The sequence below is a fragment of the Drosophila arizonae genome, chromosome X (assembly GCF_054131065.1).
Source record: "Drosophila arizonae isolate 15081-1271.41 chromosome X, UAZ_ARI_1.0, whole genome shotgun sequence".
NCBI lineage: Eukaryota > Metazoa > Arthropoda > Insecta > Diptera > Drosophilidae > Drosophila > Drosophila arizonae.
In genome coordinates this window covers 8529318-8547537 of record NC_142927.1, presented here as the reverse complement: position 1 = coordinate 8547537, position 18220 = coordinate 8529318, and the positions used below count along the sequence as shown (strand labels likewise).

Sequence of the window (18220 nt, the reverse complement as noted above, 5' to 3'; positions counted from 1 at the left end):
AAATATTTGGAAGCTTTATATTGTTAACTGAAAGTCTATCAAAATGTCTGAAAGAAAAGACCTCCCCAATTATTCATTTCAAAACAAAATTTCCTTACAAAATTAGAAATATAAAGTTTATTAATGGATGAAAATTAAATCAAGCTTAGTGTATCAGAAATAAGCCCTTATTAGACTTGGCTCTACGCATAGCTTTATATTTCAACCTTTAATAACAATGGAAATCTAGGTTAAAGCCTCTTTAGATTTTATTTAATCAAAGTCTCAGCAATCATATAATATACCATATAAATATAATATAATAAGATATGTATGATTTGAGATTATGATACATAACATTAGATGATAGTTCCGATATGTAGATTCTATAAATAAAGACTTGAATCTAGAAATCGGTTATCATGTATCATATATTATAGATAATATGCATATACATATATCAAATATCATGAATGCTAAACTTAGGGTATCTACTAGTCTAGTTACAATATCTATCTCTCTATCTGTCTCTCTCCATGTCTCGGTTTTCTTAGTTCGCCACAGATTTTCTTGGTTTTATGTTGATTTTATTTAAGCTTCACACATTTACCGCTTGCCATCAATTTGGGGGATTGGGTTACCAAACACCCAGGCATCGCATAGATCATTTAACTGTAGTTAATTAATGGGCATGCATCACATTTAGATTTCACATTCAATATGAATTATTGTAATTCCCAGATCTGCTTTAACTAGTCATTTGCATACAGAGTGCAACTGGTTTTGGGTCCACCCACATTCGTTTGGGCTTCGTTTCGTCAGTCCATTACCATAAGCGCTATGAGCTAAACGAGCTGATTAATAAGCCCATAAGATGTTGATTTTTCTTCTTCATTTTTTTTATGTATCATTTTGTTTATCTTTAGTATAACATAAGAGCTAAATGTGTGTGTGTGTGTGTGTGTGTGTGTGTGTGCTGGTGAAGGTGTGTTTGACAAATGTGTGTGTGTGTGTGTGTGTGTTGAAAATAGATTAGAGATTTTTCATGAAAGATGGGGTTCGCTTGTCAGTGGTAGATCCAATCTGGACGAGCTCCAAACATGCGTCGCTGTTGCGTCATGGGAGCCTGCTCCACGCTATTCCCACTGCTCAGATACTGATGCAGAGGCAGTGGGCGCGGCGAGGATGATGTTATCAGCGGAAGGCTTGTTGTGGGTCGCCATCTCGATGGTCGCCAGGGCGCGCTCATGTCCCCATCTAAGTTGTTGTTGTTGCTCTTGCCGTGACTGTGACTGTTGCTCTTGGTGTCGCTGTGCACGCGCAGACTGAGCAGCAGCTCGCCATCGTCGTCGATCAGATTGTACAGCTGGATGCCTGCATCCGCGTCGGCTCCGCCTCGCATGTGGGCGCGCTCCAGGCGCACCTGTTGCTTGACCTTTGGCTTCGTTTTCCGGCGCACCGGCTTGGCGTAGCGAGCGGGCGGCAGCACACGCGAGATACGCTCCTGTGCTTGCAGCTGGCGCAGGATGCCCAACGGCAGCACCAGATCCGATTCGAATGGCAAGAAGCCACTCGCACGCACCTTGATTATATTGCGACGCACGGGGGGTAACGGCATCGGCAGCACCAATTCCCAGCGGCAAATCAGCAGCAGCACTAATAACAAAAACAACAACTGCAGTCGCAGAGCAGCTGCCAGTGGTGGCAGTATCAGATTCATCGCTAAGCTGCGGCGGGCTGGCACATGTTCACTAATTGCAGTCCTTTACAACACTTGTCTTCCTTTCAGCTTTTTCAGTTTATTGACTGCCAATCGCAGCGCACATTAGGCAAACAAGCAACAAACAGAAAAAAAAACGTAACAAAATAATGATGAGAGTTAATGACGGAGCTAATATGGAGTCAAGCAGCTCGTTCTAGGCCGGCATTGCACCAACTGATTTTGACCGAGCCACGCACTGCGCCGCAGACCGCCAGAGAGCGGGGCTTGCTCTCACACACATGCATACACTCGACTCACATACACAGGCGCACACAAAGAAATGAATTAATTAGAGAAAATTCCGACGCATGCTCTATGAAACGAACCACCGCACAGTGGTTTACTGCTTTGAAATTAAACATTTTCCAGCTGAAATTTACAAATATTTGATTTTATTTATTTTTACATTCTCTTGACATCTGATTTGGTTTTCTTTTGTGCAATTGGCAATTATTGGCAAATCAATGGGCAACACAGATCGATAAATTGTAACGACTATCGATTAGCAAATAAAATGCAATGACGATATTTAAATACTGTGAGGCGCCATGCAGCAAAATTTAGCCGAATTCACATACTGTATATGTTACATGTCAAAGAAAATTAAATTCAATGTAGTAAACTTTATTTGAAGAGCTCTATATCGAAAGACACAAAAATAGATAAGAAAATATCTATCTATCTACAATGCATCTCGTATGCAGTTAGTATTCGTGCACTATTTGCTAGATCTTGAACCACTGTGTATTAAATACTTTAAGCTTTGAAATGAAAATAAAAATATAACAGCTAACTTGACTGTGTTTATTGTTGTTGCTGTTGGTTGTTGTTAGTTGTTAACATTTCACTTCTTCTATCATTTTTATGGCCTACACACAAATTGTCGCATGTGCCTGTGTGTGTGTGTGTGTGTGTGCGTGCGTGTATGTGCGGTTTTAGCTGTTTAATAAATGATTTATGCTACAGTTAACAAGAATAATTCTTTTAATGTTCAACTGGCGCTGCTTTTGTCTTTGCCCAGAAGCCGGTCATCACAACTGGCTCTCAACCTGGTTGGGGTCATAAATGGCGCTGCTACCGTCCAAGCCGAGGGCTCTCGCTCCCTCCTCACTGGGGCACACTCTCGCTTAAATTGTTCTTCTTGTTTGCCGTTTGCTGTTTTGTGTGTCACCCAGCTCATTTGCATGAAAATGCTGCCTGGGGCGAACAATGGCTTATGCAAATCATCCGATGGAAAAGCGTCCACCGATCACTGGAGCACAGCTGACAATGAATGAATGGCCCTGGTTAGCCAGTGGCTACATCTATTCTACTATTTTCACTGGCATCGGTTCGCAATACGGTACAGTGAACTCGGGTAGGGGTGAACACTCTCGCTGGCCCATTATCATTCGCATTATCATCTCTAACGGCCAAGTCATTCAGTTAATTCCTAAATGATATGCATGTAAAGAAATGAACATAAATGTCTCTTTTGACTGCATACAGAGTGCATACAGGAAAACCAGTTTAGGTCATCTCGAAGACTTTAACGGCTTTGAGATAGGCATCTTCCAATTATAGCCAAGTTTAACTGGGAATATCTCAGCTGCAGCTCGTAAGAGTCTGTTATGTTTATTATGGTGTGAGTCAGTGTGAAAGATACATACATATATAAACACCTAAATGGACCTATAATGCATATGAGCATAATTCCTACGATTTTTGACTTCTTTATTTCAAATACGTAGCTTTAACCGCTAAGAAAAATATTTCTAAAGATATGCCCGGCTTGAAAATAATAGACTTCCCGTTGTATCTGCATTATTTACATGTTTTTCTCAATTTTTATTTTAGCATAACGAGTACATACTTAGCCTTTGGTATAGAGCTAATAAAAAAAAAAGTTGCTTGATTATAATATGTGATTCATATATATATCCATATATAGTGATATATAGCTATATATATACATACAAATATATATATGGTATATACAGTTAAGTTCTTATATGTAGGTTTATTTATGGCTAAGTGACTATCAATATAAACGTATTCGTAGCTTTGTAACTGTAATAGCCAAAATCAACTCCGATTTCAGATATAGACATCGATCTGAGACGATACTTGGCTCAGCTTTACTTAGCTAGGAATCTGCACATTGATACATTTAAGTAAACCTATTTATGCGCATTTCTATATATCTATTAAAAAAAAAACCTTACACAAAACGATATTGATTGAATCATATAATAGATATATATACATACATATACAAATACTGTTGCTCTATGAAGTAATTATCGGGCTAGGGCTCCGGAGGTTAGGTTCATGAATATGTATAGCTAATATTAGAGATAAATATGCTAAATATATATGGTCTATGGCCAGCACATTGACTACTAATATATACTTAGACATCCTAGTCCAATGTGATGTGCGGATTTGTATAGGTGAAGCCATGAAATTGTTTCTGATCCATTGATGCGAGTATTTCCTTATCGATGGGCGTTAGGCGCACGCGTTCTCTGGTAAATACCCGATCGAAATATTGCGTATCCAACGGATGTTTCTGTCAAAGAAGAACCACAAAGAAATATTGATGTATGCATATCGAGAAATCAATGGGTATACGCACCACTTGGGGCTTGAAAGGCGGCTCGATTTGCCTCTTTTCGAGCTGGTTCCAGTCAATGGGCCTAAAGAATATATGATCTGCTATATCACCAGCTGGACTATACTGTGACCCGATACGTTTCGTATAGTCCTTCTCCAGCAGCTATAGAGATTTGGATTGATTCGGTCAAATGTATTTCTTATACATGCAATATATTGATTGACTTACGCCCTTGAGTATGCCCGTTGCCTCGGCTGATATGTAGACCGGAAACCATGGAATTTCATTGCATATGGACCAGAACAATTCGTCCTCATCGCAGCCACTGAATGGCGATTGGCCAATGAGCATTTCGTAGAGCAGCACACCGAATGACCACCAATCGACATTCTGATTGTACTTTTCGCCCTGGATAGAAAATAACAGTGTTATCGTTATCGTTCGAGGGCGCTTTACTGATCGATAACTCACCTTAATGATTTCGGGCGCCATGTAATCGGGTGTGCCACAAAAGCTATCGGCCGTCTTATCTAAGTATATCTGCAACTTACACATACCAAAATCTGCAATACGCACATGGCCCTCATAGTCGAGCAATACGTTATCCAACTTGAGATCCCTGCGAAAAAGAGAGTTTCACTTCGTATGCATATACTTATGGATAGTTAGCACTGCTCACCTGTATATGATGCCCTTCTTATGCAAGAACTTGAGGCCGGATATGATTTCGGCGCCATAGAATCGCGCACGATCCTCCGAAAATCGTCCACTCTCCTGTATGTGAAACATGAGATCTCCGCCGTTTAGATACTCCATGACAAAGAACAAGTGACTCTGCGGGAAATAGAGCGAGAAAAACATGCAAATATACTCAGCAATACAATATATGTATATGTATAGAAATATATAGAGCGTAGGCACGATGTGGTTAACCTATTTCTAAGTGCTTTATCCATATATATTGTATATTTTATTTTCTCTATTTTCTATTTAGAAAATTTTCTCAAATTTCCAAATTTCTGTGTCTCATTCCACCTTGATGCATTGGCATATTTTTCGCTGACTGGCACTAGCTAAAGGTGTGCAGTACGCGTATCGCTAGGCTCCCAAAATAAATGGGCGTGTATCCTCAAAGTCATAAATAATTAAAATACCTTCTAATCGGTGTCAATGCGAACAGAGCAAACTTATTGTTTGCTTTTACTAAATCTGTTTTGTTTTTATTGTATATAGTACATACATATAAGTATATGCTTTTGATGCCCGCTCACAAAACGTGACTGAGTATATTAGTTGGAGCGAATTTTGTTATATTATATAGATTATATTATATATTAGATATAGATATATGACACAGCCATAGCTGTAGTTGACAGAAAGGGGAAGATAGTTGGAAAAGATTTGCGGTGAAAAAGTGGGATCTGGAAGCAGCTAAGGATTACATTGCTTAGCTACACCAGGTGGGATCTGGAAGCAGCTATGAATAACACAACTTAGTTAGACCATGTGGAAGGGTTCCACTGTAGAAGGTAAGGCGGTTTCAAGCAGGAAAGCTGTTATGGGAGATGTCAGTTAAATTCTTTAGTTGAAAAACATAAGAGATAAGAGATAAAAGATCTGCCCTGTTCATCCTAATCTTTTGATAATCTGTGAACTGTGAACGGGTATTGCACCGTCGCTTGGATGCGACTAGAAAGTTTTTGAACGCTTCGTGGTCAAAATGTTAAGAGAACATTGTCGAACGCTGTGCCGGACGTGCGTGCCAAATTACGTGCTGCGCGGATCGGTCGACTATATGCCATGTCGTGTGCCCCAATCGATGGTCAAAATAGAAACAAAGCACACACACACACACATGCACAGAGATAGTTAGAGAGAAAGAGAGAGAGAGAGAGAGAGAGAGAGAGACCGAGCGTACTCTAATAATAGTACGTTTTACCTTTAGGCTGTTTATTTTCGTATCTTTCGGATACGTATGGCGGGTATTACCTACACGAGTCGAGAAAGCCCCATATGTATATGGCCAACCTATCGACCTTGCTGGCGACCTTGTCTTGCAAGGGCGCAACTCACCTCGGTCTGAAATGTGCAAAATAGATGGCACAGATACGGATGCTTGGTGCCCAGTGCCAAAACCTTGCGTTCGATTAGCGTGGAGTCGACGTCGTCGTCCTCAAGGACCACGTCCTTCTTAAGGCACTTGATGGCATAGTAATATGTCGTATCACGCAGTTCAGCCAACAGAACCTGCAGAGAGGGAGATAAATAGACAGACAGAGAGAGAGAGAGAGAGAGAGAGAGAGAGAGAGAGATAGAGAGAGAAAGAGAGAGAGAGATGGTAAGTTCCATGTTGATCTTAAATTCTTTCATTTCATCACTCACCTTGCCAAAGCTGCCTTTGCCCAGCACGGCCAGAAAATGAAAATCATCTACCGAATAGTTCTTAAATCTAGGTATTACTGTTGCTGGCGCAGTGAATCGTCCGGATTTTTGGAATTGTGAATATGTATATGATGTTTCTGTACGACATCCCAGAAGTATCCGATAGCGATAGACAGATCGATAGATAGATATACATATTTGTATATAGAGAGTGAGTAATAAAGTTGTAATACATTATAAAGTGGAAAGAGAGAGTTGTTTATATAGTATATAGGGTAAGTATAAAAGTTGGGATAGTCGCGTCCACAGTTGAGTTCGTTCGGTGTCCGACAGTTGGTCACTTGAGCAGCGTGGCATATACTACAATATGTACGTGCATATGTAGGTTAAGGCGTTACGTGTTAAAGTGCCATTGGATTAGTGTTAAACATAGTGATTAGATTGGATTCGGCCTACCATCGTGTTCATCGCTGGGATCTATCTTATAGGCAGGATTACTGCTGGGCGGAGTGCTCGGCGAGTCTCGTGTCTCACGTGCGCCTAGTTCATGTGGGAAGGAGATCAAAGTTGGACGCGTTAGAAATACCGTTACGATACGATATCACTCGATTCACTAAGTGTATAGGTGTGTGTGTTTGTGTGTATGAATCTGTGTATCTATATATCTATATATCTATACATCTAAGTATCTAAGTATCTAAGTATCTAAGTATCTAAGTATCTAAGTATCTAAGTATCTAAGTATCTAAGTATCTAAGTATCTAAGTATCTAAGTATCTAAGTATCTATGTATCTATGTATCTATGTATCTATGTATATATATATATCTATGTATCTATGTATATATGTATCTATGTATCTATGTATCTATGTATCTATGTATCTATGTATCTATGTATCTATGTATCTATGTATCTATGTATCTATGTATCTATGTATCTATGTATCTATGTATCTATGTATCTATGTATCTATGTATCTATGTATCTATGTATCTATGTATCTATGTATCTATGTATCTATGTATCTATGTATCTATGTATCTATGTATCTATGTATCTATGTATCTATGTATCTATGTATCTATGTATCTATGTATCTATGTATCTATGTATCTATGTATCTATGTATCTATGTATCTATGTATCTATGTATCTATGTATCTATACATCTATATATCTATATATCAATCTCATTATGCATGTATCTATCACTAATACTATATATACCTTAGCAAGAGCGCCTATCATGCAAATGTGCTTTATCTTCTTTGTAAATTTATCTATTGAACTTTCACACACACCCGCACACCTTGACAGTTATGAAATCGTAATGTCAGCCATATTTAGGCGCCATTATTTATGGATTTGTCTTTTTTTTCCTTTACATTTTCATTTTCATTTAAATTTTCTCTAGATTTTTTGTTGTTTTTCCTTGTCGCTTTCAGTTTGCTTTGCGACGCACGCGCCCCCATCTGGCTGAGGCGCGTCTCGCTTCCGATACGAGGCGGCGTCTTTATACTCTTGTGGAAGGCATTTAAATTTTGGGAAATTAATAGATATATACATATGTATATCTATATGGATATAACTAAGTATAATTTATATTTCCCTTCCAGCATTCGATCGGACAGAATGAATATTATATATAGCATAAACTTGCCAGAGGAATTGAATGGAAATGTGAAAATTTTCTGTTTAAAGAAAACGAAAATTTCGGAGGAAACTACTCTTCAGTCGAACTATGTGATTATGGACTATATAAAGCTAATATATCATTGACATGTATAATATATATAGTTGACATAGAAATGGTCATGGGGCAAATCTTGTTCGAGCTGAAAAACTAATTTGTTAACATTAATCAAATATGAATTTCGAAAATCTGTTTCTAATTTTGTTTCTGATTGGAATGGAGAAGCTGTATGAAATATATGGATAGATATAATTATGGATTCTACTAGATATTCAACTAACTATATATACATATATTCAAATCAGGCGACAGCTATTGATTTCTCTGTAAGAGTATTCGAGCTTCGACCTGCCGTAGTTAAGAACTTCCTTTATTGTTTATTACTTATGGAATGTTTTATGTTTTTTAATGTTGTTGTTGGTATTATTGTTGTTTAATTTTTTTTACCTCGCTTTACGTGATTGAGCGCCTCGACGATGAGCTTCTGATTGACGCCGCATAAATTGGCCGTGAGCCGTTCGCATTTCTTGTGACAATTCACGTCACATTCTTTTTTTTTTTTTTTGAGTATTTCGATTTCATTTCAGTTTTTATTTTATGTATGTTTTTTTCGATTTTTGATTTTTTGGCAGCATGGACAGCGCAAATGTTGAGATTAATTAAAACAAATCGTTATTAATATGATTATAAATTGCGACCGTGTAGATGAATATATATATAAATATATATATGTATGTGTGTAAATATATATATTTATATGTTTATATTGAGCTTCTTTGAATTGCGATTTATTGGCTGCACGTTTCTGGTCAAAGCAAATAGGTTTACCTTTAGCCAACACCTGAGCAACTAGCCTCAAATTTAAGCACTTGGCTTTGTCTTTTATGAAATGCTTTGGCAGCAATTAAAAAACAGCTAAGCGTAAGCAACAACAAATTTTGAATATACAAATTGTGAACTCTATCAAAAGGAAATACATACACACACACACACACGCACACACACGCGCGAGAGAGCATTCGAATCGCATTTGAAATCAAACGCACATCCGTTTTGGCTTCAACCCAAAGGGTGTGCGTGTGTGTGTGTGTGTGCGTGTGTTGTGTTGTGTGCTTGCTTAATGTTCATTTAATAAACAACAAATATTTGCAAATATTTGCATGCAATCACATGAAATTGTAAACGAATCAACGCAAGAGGCGATGATTTTATGCAAATATCACGCATACGCAGCGTGTTACGTACGTGCGAGAGCAAGAGAGAGAGGAAGAGACTCGAACAGCTGATTGCCTGCTAGGGCAGCTACATATGATAGAAGAATACTCAACTTGTGCTAAATTGATTATTGAACTTGACCAAAACATTGAAGAAAATTCGTGTAGTTAAAGCGCCACGGATCATCTTGAATACGGAGAATTTTCTTGCTTTCTTTTTTACAGCTTTTTGAACTCAAATCAATTTCGAACCAGAAAGCAATGGGAACTATATGGAAAACAAATAATGAAGTAATATGGCATAGGAAAAATAAAAACAATTTCCTATTTCACATTCTCATATAGTAGTCTATGAGTATTTCCCTCTCTTTGCAGGGTATTCAGAGGTTGGGCGAGTCCTCGGCGTAGCCAAATGCGTATTCTTTTCACACTTTCGATATCTATAGCTATGGCTAAGACACATATAGATATAATGGATATTTGAATTTGGTATTGCAAATATTTGGAAAGTCTTTGTTTACATGTTTCGCATTTATTTCAAATTTTTATGAAACTTTTGCTTTCGGTAATTGTTGCATTTACTGAACGAAATGTTCGAGCATATTTCAAATGTTTTCTTGTGTTTTCCCTGCATGAGAATTCAGTTTCTCGTTAACTTGAGAACAAACAGAAAAAAAAAAACATAAGATGAAAGACGACAGATCCCGAAAAAAAAAAAACGACGACGACGGAACACGACGATGACCTAAACAATTTTGTATACAATTTGCTAAAAGTAAATTTGCCAAATTGTCTATCTCTTGGTATCTTTGTAGCTATATCTCTCTCTATCTCTATCTCTGTAGCGGTGGCTGTGGCTGCATCTTTTAGCTGTTCGCTCTCTAGTTCCACATTGTGCTAGCGAATTCTCAACAGAATTGTTTGCTACTGAGTAACGAGCTGATTCAACCAAATTATATAAATATATATATGTTGGGCATCTTTGGAGAGCCAAGAGTTAACAGAATGTTAACTGCATATGTTATTAGGTTTCATAATAAGATGAGACATAGTAAGGCATAATAGGCTAATGAGCAGCTACGATCTGTTCCATTTCGAGGGCAAGGAGCAGCGATAAGGAGACTGGAACCAACTCCTTGCCTCTTAAGCCCATTCTTTAAGAGGCTATGAGATTTCTCACACGTATTCCTATTACACATGAATGGTCAGCCTTGGACCCTTTACTCCTGGCGCTCTTTCGCCTCCTGCTGATTGGCCAGCTACTCAGATTCATAATACAATTAAATTGCGGTTAGTTCAACCAGTCAAGCGCTTCCGCTTATATCTCATATAGATGAGATGATTATAGCAGCAGATCTTTCAGGAAAGATCTATAGGTTGTCTGGCTTGGCTATAGGAACTCACGCAAGACTGATCAGCATGCCTGTTACTTCTGGTGCTCTCTCAGCTCCTGTTGTCCAATCAGATTTCGTTATGCTTATAGAGATGAGATGATTATAGAACCAGATCTCTCAGGCAGCTTCTATAGCCTGCCTCAAAGGGGTTTCAGGTAATATTTGTAGCATATCAGACTTTACACAAGAATGTTAAGGAGACTACGAAGCCTTAGAGGTATTTAATACTTTTTGCCTCCTCAGTTTACTCCTTCTGATTAGGCAGCTAATCAGATGTATAGTCTGATTAGGTTTCGATTAGATGAAGTTCTAAAATGTCAAGTTCGATTAGATCAGGCTGCTCTACAGGAAATTATAATCTAGCATCAGATAGTCTTTAGCTGTAGCTCTTTAGTAAACACCTACACAGATCATAAAACTTGAGCTCAATTGACAATATTTTGATGATATTTCTAAGAAAATGTTTAAAAATAAAATTCCCTGCACGAAAAGTCGATATCTGTCAACCATGCATGGGACTAGATAGACATGTGTATATGTGCGTACACATATATGAGCAGAATATATACACGCATACATGTACATATAGCACTTTGGTAGTACTTATATCAAATTAGCTGGAATCAGGTCTAAGCATAGCATTTTTATATAGGGTTTTCCCTGGAACTTTGACTTTGACTTCCTTTGGCGCTGACTGTTTGAGTGCGCTAAGAGTCAGCGGAGCAAAGTTTGTTTTTCAACTTTCGTTGTTTCCCCATTCGTTTATATATATGCGTGTATGTATGTATGTATGTATTTGTCTCTGTACAAGTGTATAGTATATTGTGGCCATATTAAAGGCATTTTTGTATATACGCAGCTACACAGATTTATAGCATGTTTATTTGTTTTTCAACTAAATATTCCGCATGCCAAGCTCTCTCGCACTCTCGCACTCTCACCCTCCCACTCGCTCTCTCACTCACTCACTCTCACGCTCTTTGTGAAAATGAAAGCAAATTGCATGCACAACAAGCTCTAAGAAGCATCAGCAGCAGCAACTGTGGGGCAGGGGGGCCATAGCGATGTGTGCGTGTGGGTGGGTGGGTGGTTTACTTGTGGGTGGTGCAGTGGCAGTGGCAGCTGTGCACGTGCAGCTCAACACTCAAGTGGCCAACACTGCCGGCCGTCTGTCCGGGTCGAGTCAGCTGCGATGGATGCCGTCTCAGTCGAAGTGATATTCGCTCGATCGCTTACCTAACATCTTTTTGGGGCTGGACGGCGCCGTGCCGCCCTCGAAGCCGGAATCATTGCTGCACGTGCTCATCCGGATGATCGATGGGGAGCTGGAGACGGACGGGCTGCCTGGCGCTGTGGTCGAGCTGCTCGCTGGCGTCGAAGCATTATTATTATTATTATTATTATTATTATTTATATTGGATGCTGGGGCATTTGTGTTGCGTTTCTCAGTTGCTCTGGCCGCCTCCTCGTCAAAGTCGGAGGAGCTGGTGCTGCTGCTGCTGCTGCAGGCATCGCTGTCATCCTCGTCGCTCTCCTCATCCAGTGAGCCGCCGGTCGCCTCGCTGCCCTCCTCGCTGCTCTCGTCGTCCGTATTCTCATCGGAGTAGACGATCTTCTCGCGCTTCCACAGCGGACGTGGTGTGGCCACCAGCGGATATCGTGGCGCCTCCTCCTTCACATAGCACTTGCTGCTCGTATCGATTTTGATTTTCTTCTGCGGATCGAAGCGTGCGGGCGCCGCATCCTTGCCCTTCTGTTTCTTCTTCTCCTTGCGCTGTTTCTTCTTCATGCTGGCACTCAAATTCGCGCTGGACAAATCGCCCGAGCTGTCTGTGTCGCTCTCTTCGCTGCTTTCCGCCGACGACGGTATATAGTCCTCTAGCTCGGCGTCCACGTCTCGCAGACACTGTGCCAAATTCGATACTGTTGCAAACTTTGATAAATTATTGCCGACGCCTTCGCCGCAGCTGTTGTTGCTGCTGTCGACAACAGCAGCCGCAGCAGCCGTCGCTGTCGTAGCAGCAGCAACAGCTCGTAACTGCGACGTTTGCTCATCGCCAGTTGTTGCTATTGTTATTGCTGCTGTTGATGTTGCTGTTACTGTTGCCGCTTCTGTTGTTGTAGGCGTTGCTGCTGTTGCGGCGGTTGCAATTGCTGCCGTTGCTGCTGCTGCTGCTGCTGCTGCAGGCGATGACGCATTTGTGGCCGCTGCCGCCGCATTGGCCGCCTTAGTGGGGGCCAGCGTTATAAATTGATCGGCATTGATTGGGGTCACATTGCTGTCTGGCAAAGTTGTTGCTGCCGCCGCTGCTGCTGCTGTTGTTGCTGCTGCTGCTGCTATTGGTGCTGCTGCTGCTGTGGGAGTAGCTGCGACTTTCTTTTTGGCTGCTGTTGCAGCTGTTTTTGGCTTTGTCGCTTTCGGTGATTGCACCTTTGACTTTGGCTCAGCAATTTCCGTCAATTTCGATTTGGTTTCCGTTTGTTGTTTCCCTGCAGTTGCAATTGTTGTTGCTGCTGCCGCTGCTGCTGTTGCTGTTGCTGTTTCTGTTGCGTTGTCTGGTGGTTGCCGCTGCTGCTGTCGCTCATTATTATGCGTTTTATTTATTTTCGTTGCTGCCGGCGATGGCGCTGCCGCTGCTGCTGTTGCCTGCTGTTGTTGTTCAGGTGACTTGGCTGCTTGCCCGGCATTTATTTTTGGCGCTGTTGTCGCTGTTGCTGCCGCTGTTTTTGCTATTGTTGCTGCCGCCGCCGTTTCGTTCAGTTTTGGTTTGCCTAGAGCTGCTACTGTTGTTGTTGTTGTTGCTGTTGTTGCTGCTGCTGTTGTCTGTGCGTTTACTGTTGATGCTGTTGTCATGGCAACAGCGCTGTCTGTGGCGTTGCCAGACTGTTTTCCTGCAGCAGCAACAGTTGCTGCTGGCTTGCTTACTGCAGCTTTGGCCCCATCAATAGCAGCAGCTGTTGCCGCTGTCTTTGCTGTTGCTAGCTTTGATGTTGCTGGCTTTGATTTTGGTGAACTTGTTCCTGTTGCTGCTGCTGCGTCTATTTTATCGCTGTCGATTGCTGCAATTGTTGTTGTTGCGGCTGCCAGCTTAGGTGTTGCTGGCGTTGACTTGGGTGAGCTGATTGCAGCTGCAATTGTTGCTGCTGTTGCTTCAGTTTTAGTTGCAGTTGGTGTTGCTGGCGTTGACTTTGGCGAGCTGATTGCAGCTGCAACAGTTGTTGTTTTCGCTGTTGCTGCTGCTGCTGCCTTGGCTGTTGCTGGTGTTGGCTTTGGTGAGCCTGCAGCAGCAGCTGCTGTTGTTGTTATTGCCGTTGCTGCTTCTGTTGTTATTGTTGACTTTGCTGTTGCTGCTGCTGCTGGCTTTGGTGTTGCTGGTGCAGACTTTGGTGAGTCCGTTGTTGTTTCAGTTTTAGCTGCTGGCTTAGGCGCTGTTGTTGTTGCTGTTATTGTCTTTGCTGCTGCTGCTGTTGTTGTTGTCTTTGCTGCTGTTGCTGTCTTTACTGTTGTTGCTATTGGCTGCTTGGTTGCAGCAGCAGCAGCTGTTGTTGTTGTTATTGCTGGCTTTAGCTCAATCAAAATTTCGGATCTGAGCAACGGTGTTGCAGGTGTTGCTGTTGCTGCTGCTGTTGTTGCTTGCTCGTCTTTGGGCGACAGCTCGGCTGCTTCTGGGGTCGCCTCCAGCTGACGCTCGCTCTGGGCCTTCCTGCGATTGGTCATGTAGAGCGTCTCCCGTGAGCCGATCTGTGACCAGAAATCTTCGCCGCTCTCCGACTTCTGCAAGGCCTTGCGTATGGGCTTGGGCGTGGCAACGCCCTCTGTCTTAGTGGGCGTGGCTGTGGGCGTGGGAGTGGGCGTGGCAACGACTGTGGGCGTTGCTGTTGCTCGATTCTGCTGAATGGCGGCCTCATCGAAAGTAAAGATCTGAGCAACACTCACATGTTGCTGCTCCTGCTGCTGCTCATGTTGCTGCTGCTGCTGCTCCATCGGCTTAGCTGCCTTTTTGAGCGGCGATGTCTTGGCCTTGGGCGAGGCTTTCATGAAGCCCTCGGGCAGCGACTGTTGCTGCTGTTCTGCCGGCAGCTTTTTCTTGGGCAGCTTGAATATCTTGTGTATCTGGTGATGCTCCTCCACGGTCTCCACATTGGCCGTGAATTTGGGCTTGGGGCTGCTGACCTGGGGTGGCTGTTCCTCCAGCTCCTGGACGCTGGGCATGTGCTGGGCCGGCAGCACCGCGTTATCCACGGCCACCACAGCTGTGATCTTGTGGCGCAGCTTTTTGCTCTTCTTCTTGGCGGGCTGCTTGGTGCCGCCGGGCGCAGCTGCGGATTGGCCCTCGTCCGCTGTGGTGCTGTCGTGGCTGCTGCGGCGCTCCAGGTGTATCAGCTGGAAGCTGCCCGAATTGGACTTTTGCAGCTTGTTGAGCAACTCCTGCTCCTGCTCCTGTATGATGGAGGCGCGTCGTCGCAGCTCGCCTGCATTCAGATCGTCGTCGATCTTGTCGGAGGAGATGTCCTCGCAGATGTCGTGAAAGGTCGGGCACTGCACTAGGCTCAGCCGGCGTATGGACTCGGTTATCTGTGCCGCTTTCTCCTGCTGCTCCTGCTGCGGCTCCTCCTCTTCCGTTTGCTGCTCCAGCTCGGACTCGTTTCCGCTGCTGGCCTCCGCTGTCTGCAGCGTCGCCTGCGTCGGCTGCTGCAGCTGCAACTGTTGCTGCTGCTGGCGCTGCTGATGCCGTGGCGCCAACGTCTCCTGCTTCTCGTCGCGTATGTAGAAACGCTCGCGCAGCAGCTCGCCGGGCGACTTCTTGTTGCTGATCGTGGGAAAGGCGGCCAGCTCTTCGGCCAGTTTCTGGCGCCAGCTCAAGCTGGGCTCCGCTGGCGGCGGCAGATCTCGGAACTGATGCTCCTGCTGCTGCTGTTGCTGCTTCTCGCTGGTCGTCGTCGTCTGCTCCACACGCTCCTTGCTGCGCCGACGTATGGTGGAGAGACGCACCACAGCTCGATTACGGCGTATAGTGGATCGGCGGGGCTGCTGCTGCTGTTGCTGTTGCTGTGGCTCTGGTTGCTGCTGCAGCTCCTGCTGTTGCTGTTCCTTTGGCTCTTCCTTGGCCTGTTCTTTGTTTGCGTCCGGCTCACGCTTGCGGTCCACCGGCTCAGCCGAGCGCCTGTATCTCGACGAGCTCACATCTATGTCCGCCGTATTGATGGCGATGGGTCGCGGCGGTATATAGCGATTGCTGCTGCTGCTGCTGCTGCCGTAGCTGGAGACGGATGTGTACTTGGGCGACTGGATGCGCGTCAGTGGCATTAGGCTGCTGTGTCCGCTGTGGCGACCCGTCAGCCCGGAGCTCTCCGTGATCGTAGTCAGCTTGGGCTGATAGCGTGAGGATAGGCCCAAGATGCTGCTGCTGCTGCTGCTGTTGCTGCTGCTGCCGATGCCGCTGCTGCTGCTGCTGCTGTAGCTGGGCGAGCGCGGCGAGGGCAGCAGCGGCACCATATAGCTGCCCGGATAGGCGCGATTGTAGCTGGACGTGTAGCTGGGGCTGGTGGTGCTGCTGCTGACCAAGCTCGAGCTGTAGTAGGGCGAGTACAGCTGGCTGCTGCCGCCGCTGTAGTAGTAGTTGCTTGAATCCGAATAGAGCGGCATTTTCCCTCTCTGTCTCTCTCACTCTTTTGCACTCAACAAACACTTAACAAAAATTCTTGAACTTTTCACAATTTTCTTTGACTTTGTTTATTCGGTTTTTGGCGTTAGTTCTCGTTAACTAGTGAAAGAAGCGTCTATATTTATATTGCCAGCACTGTATTCACCTTTTCTTTAAGCTACTTTCCATTCAATGCAAAATTTTGTCAATATTTTGATTGCCATTTCTATAATTTTTCAATTGAAAATTGGCTTTGAAAATGTTTACAGCTTAACGCTTGCATGATTTTCGAGTATTCATATAGATATATATATATATATATATTTGTATTTTTTCAATTTTACAATATTTTTAGATCTAGAATTCTTGTCACATTTCTGCCAACAATTGTTGGGCTGATGTGATTGAAGGACTGATTGTTAATTGAAATTGAACAGGTTTATTGAAACGAAAACTTATTAAAATTTTTCTTGCATTGAAATACACTCATTGAAGGCTTGGATTCTAAATTGTGGTTGCTATTGAGTTGAAATTGGAAAATTCTAAATAAATTGAATTGAAATAGAATTAAGTCTCATTGAAAGTCAAATCGAACTGACATTGGACACTTGGAAAGAAAATTATATAGTACTATATTTTTGGCTAATTGAAGGTCCACTTGTCAATTGCAATTGTACAGAAAAATCAAATTGAACTGACAAGCTTAAATCATGAAATTTCTTTAGTCGTACGAATTTCAATTGAAATTGAAAATGAAATGAATGAAGTTAATCTTCTTCAAATTGGAAAATTGGGATTGTTTAATATTCAATTGACAAAATTCAACTTGAAATTGAACATGAAAATTGAAACGTATTCAATTCAATAGAAATTACAATTCTCAATCACAGTTTTGAAGTAAAATTTGGCTCTGATAATTAATTGAAATTGAAGTAGAAATCTATTGTGATTGAAATCGGAATTCTGATTAGAATTGAACCTGGCTTGAAAAGAAGCTACAACTTTAATGAGCTTTGATTGGAATAAGCTAAGAACTATTAGAGTTCGTAATTGAAGCAAAAGAGACTTTCAATCAAACTTAAAGTGATGTTTAAGACGATCTACTTGGAGTTTAAATACGGAATTTAGATTCTTTATTACACAGCTATATTTCTAAACCAAAAATCTCAAATTGAAGTAAAGCTTTAGGTGAAAGCCTTGGAGTGAAGTTTCTTCTAGACTTTTCTTTGCAATTACGTTCGAGTGGCGGGCAAACGTATTCAGCTCACAAAAGAAAAGCAAAGAATGATGCGAACGGATAAATATGTATATTAGCTCCGACCACATGCGGCATATAGAAATAGACTATGTTCCATCTAGTATATAAATTTGTATGACGTAAGCTCACGAGTCGTCGTCGTCGTCGTCGTCGTCAATGTTGTTGTCGTCGCCTTTGACGTTGCTAACCTCTGTCTCAACTGAGAATGTCTTTTACTTTGGTTGATTTGTCGCGGTTGATTCTCCCGTTGACAGTTGTGATATTATTTGATTGCTTTTCTGATTAACTTTGCAAT

The 18220-nt window shown here is 42.3% G+C and overlaps 2 protein-coding genes across 2 annotated transcripts; both read right to left on the bottom strand.

The window, feature by feature from the left end:
- Window positions 1–89: 89 nt before the first annotated feature.
- On the bottom strand, window positions 90–3415 carry LOC108618546 (uncharacterized). The gene has a single exon (XM_089474562.1). It carries the CDS (start codon window positions 1697–1699, stop codon window positions 1046–1048), a length of 654 nt encoding a protein of 217 aa, XP_089330688.1. The 5' UTR covers window positions 1700–3415; the 3' UTR covers window positions 90–1045.
- Window positions 3416–3954: 539 nt separating this feature from the next.
- LOC108618521 (uncharacterized) lies at window positions 3955–16669 on the bottom strand. Its single transcript, XM_089474521.1, is given in 12 exon segments — window positions 3955–4292; window positions 4359–4499; window positions 4566–4745; window positions 4809–4956; window positions 5017–5171; window positions 6411–6584; window positions 6720–6856; window positions 12259–13167; window positions 13170–13233; window positions 13235–13527; window positions 13530–13590; window positions 13592–16669. Coding segments are annotated over 12 exon segments (5490 nt in total). The 3' UTR covers window positions 3955–4142.
- Window positions 16670–18220: the final 1551 nt, after the last annotated feature.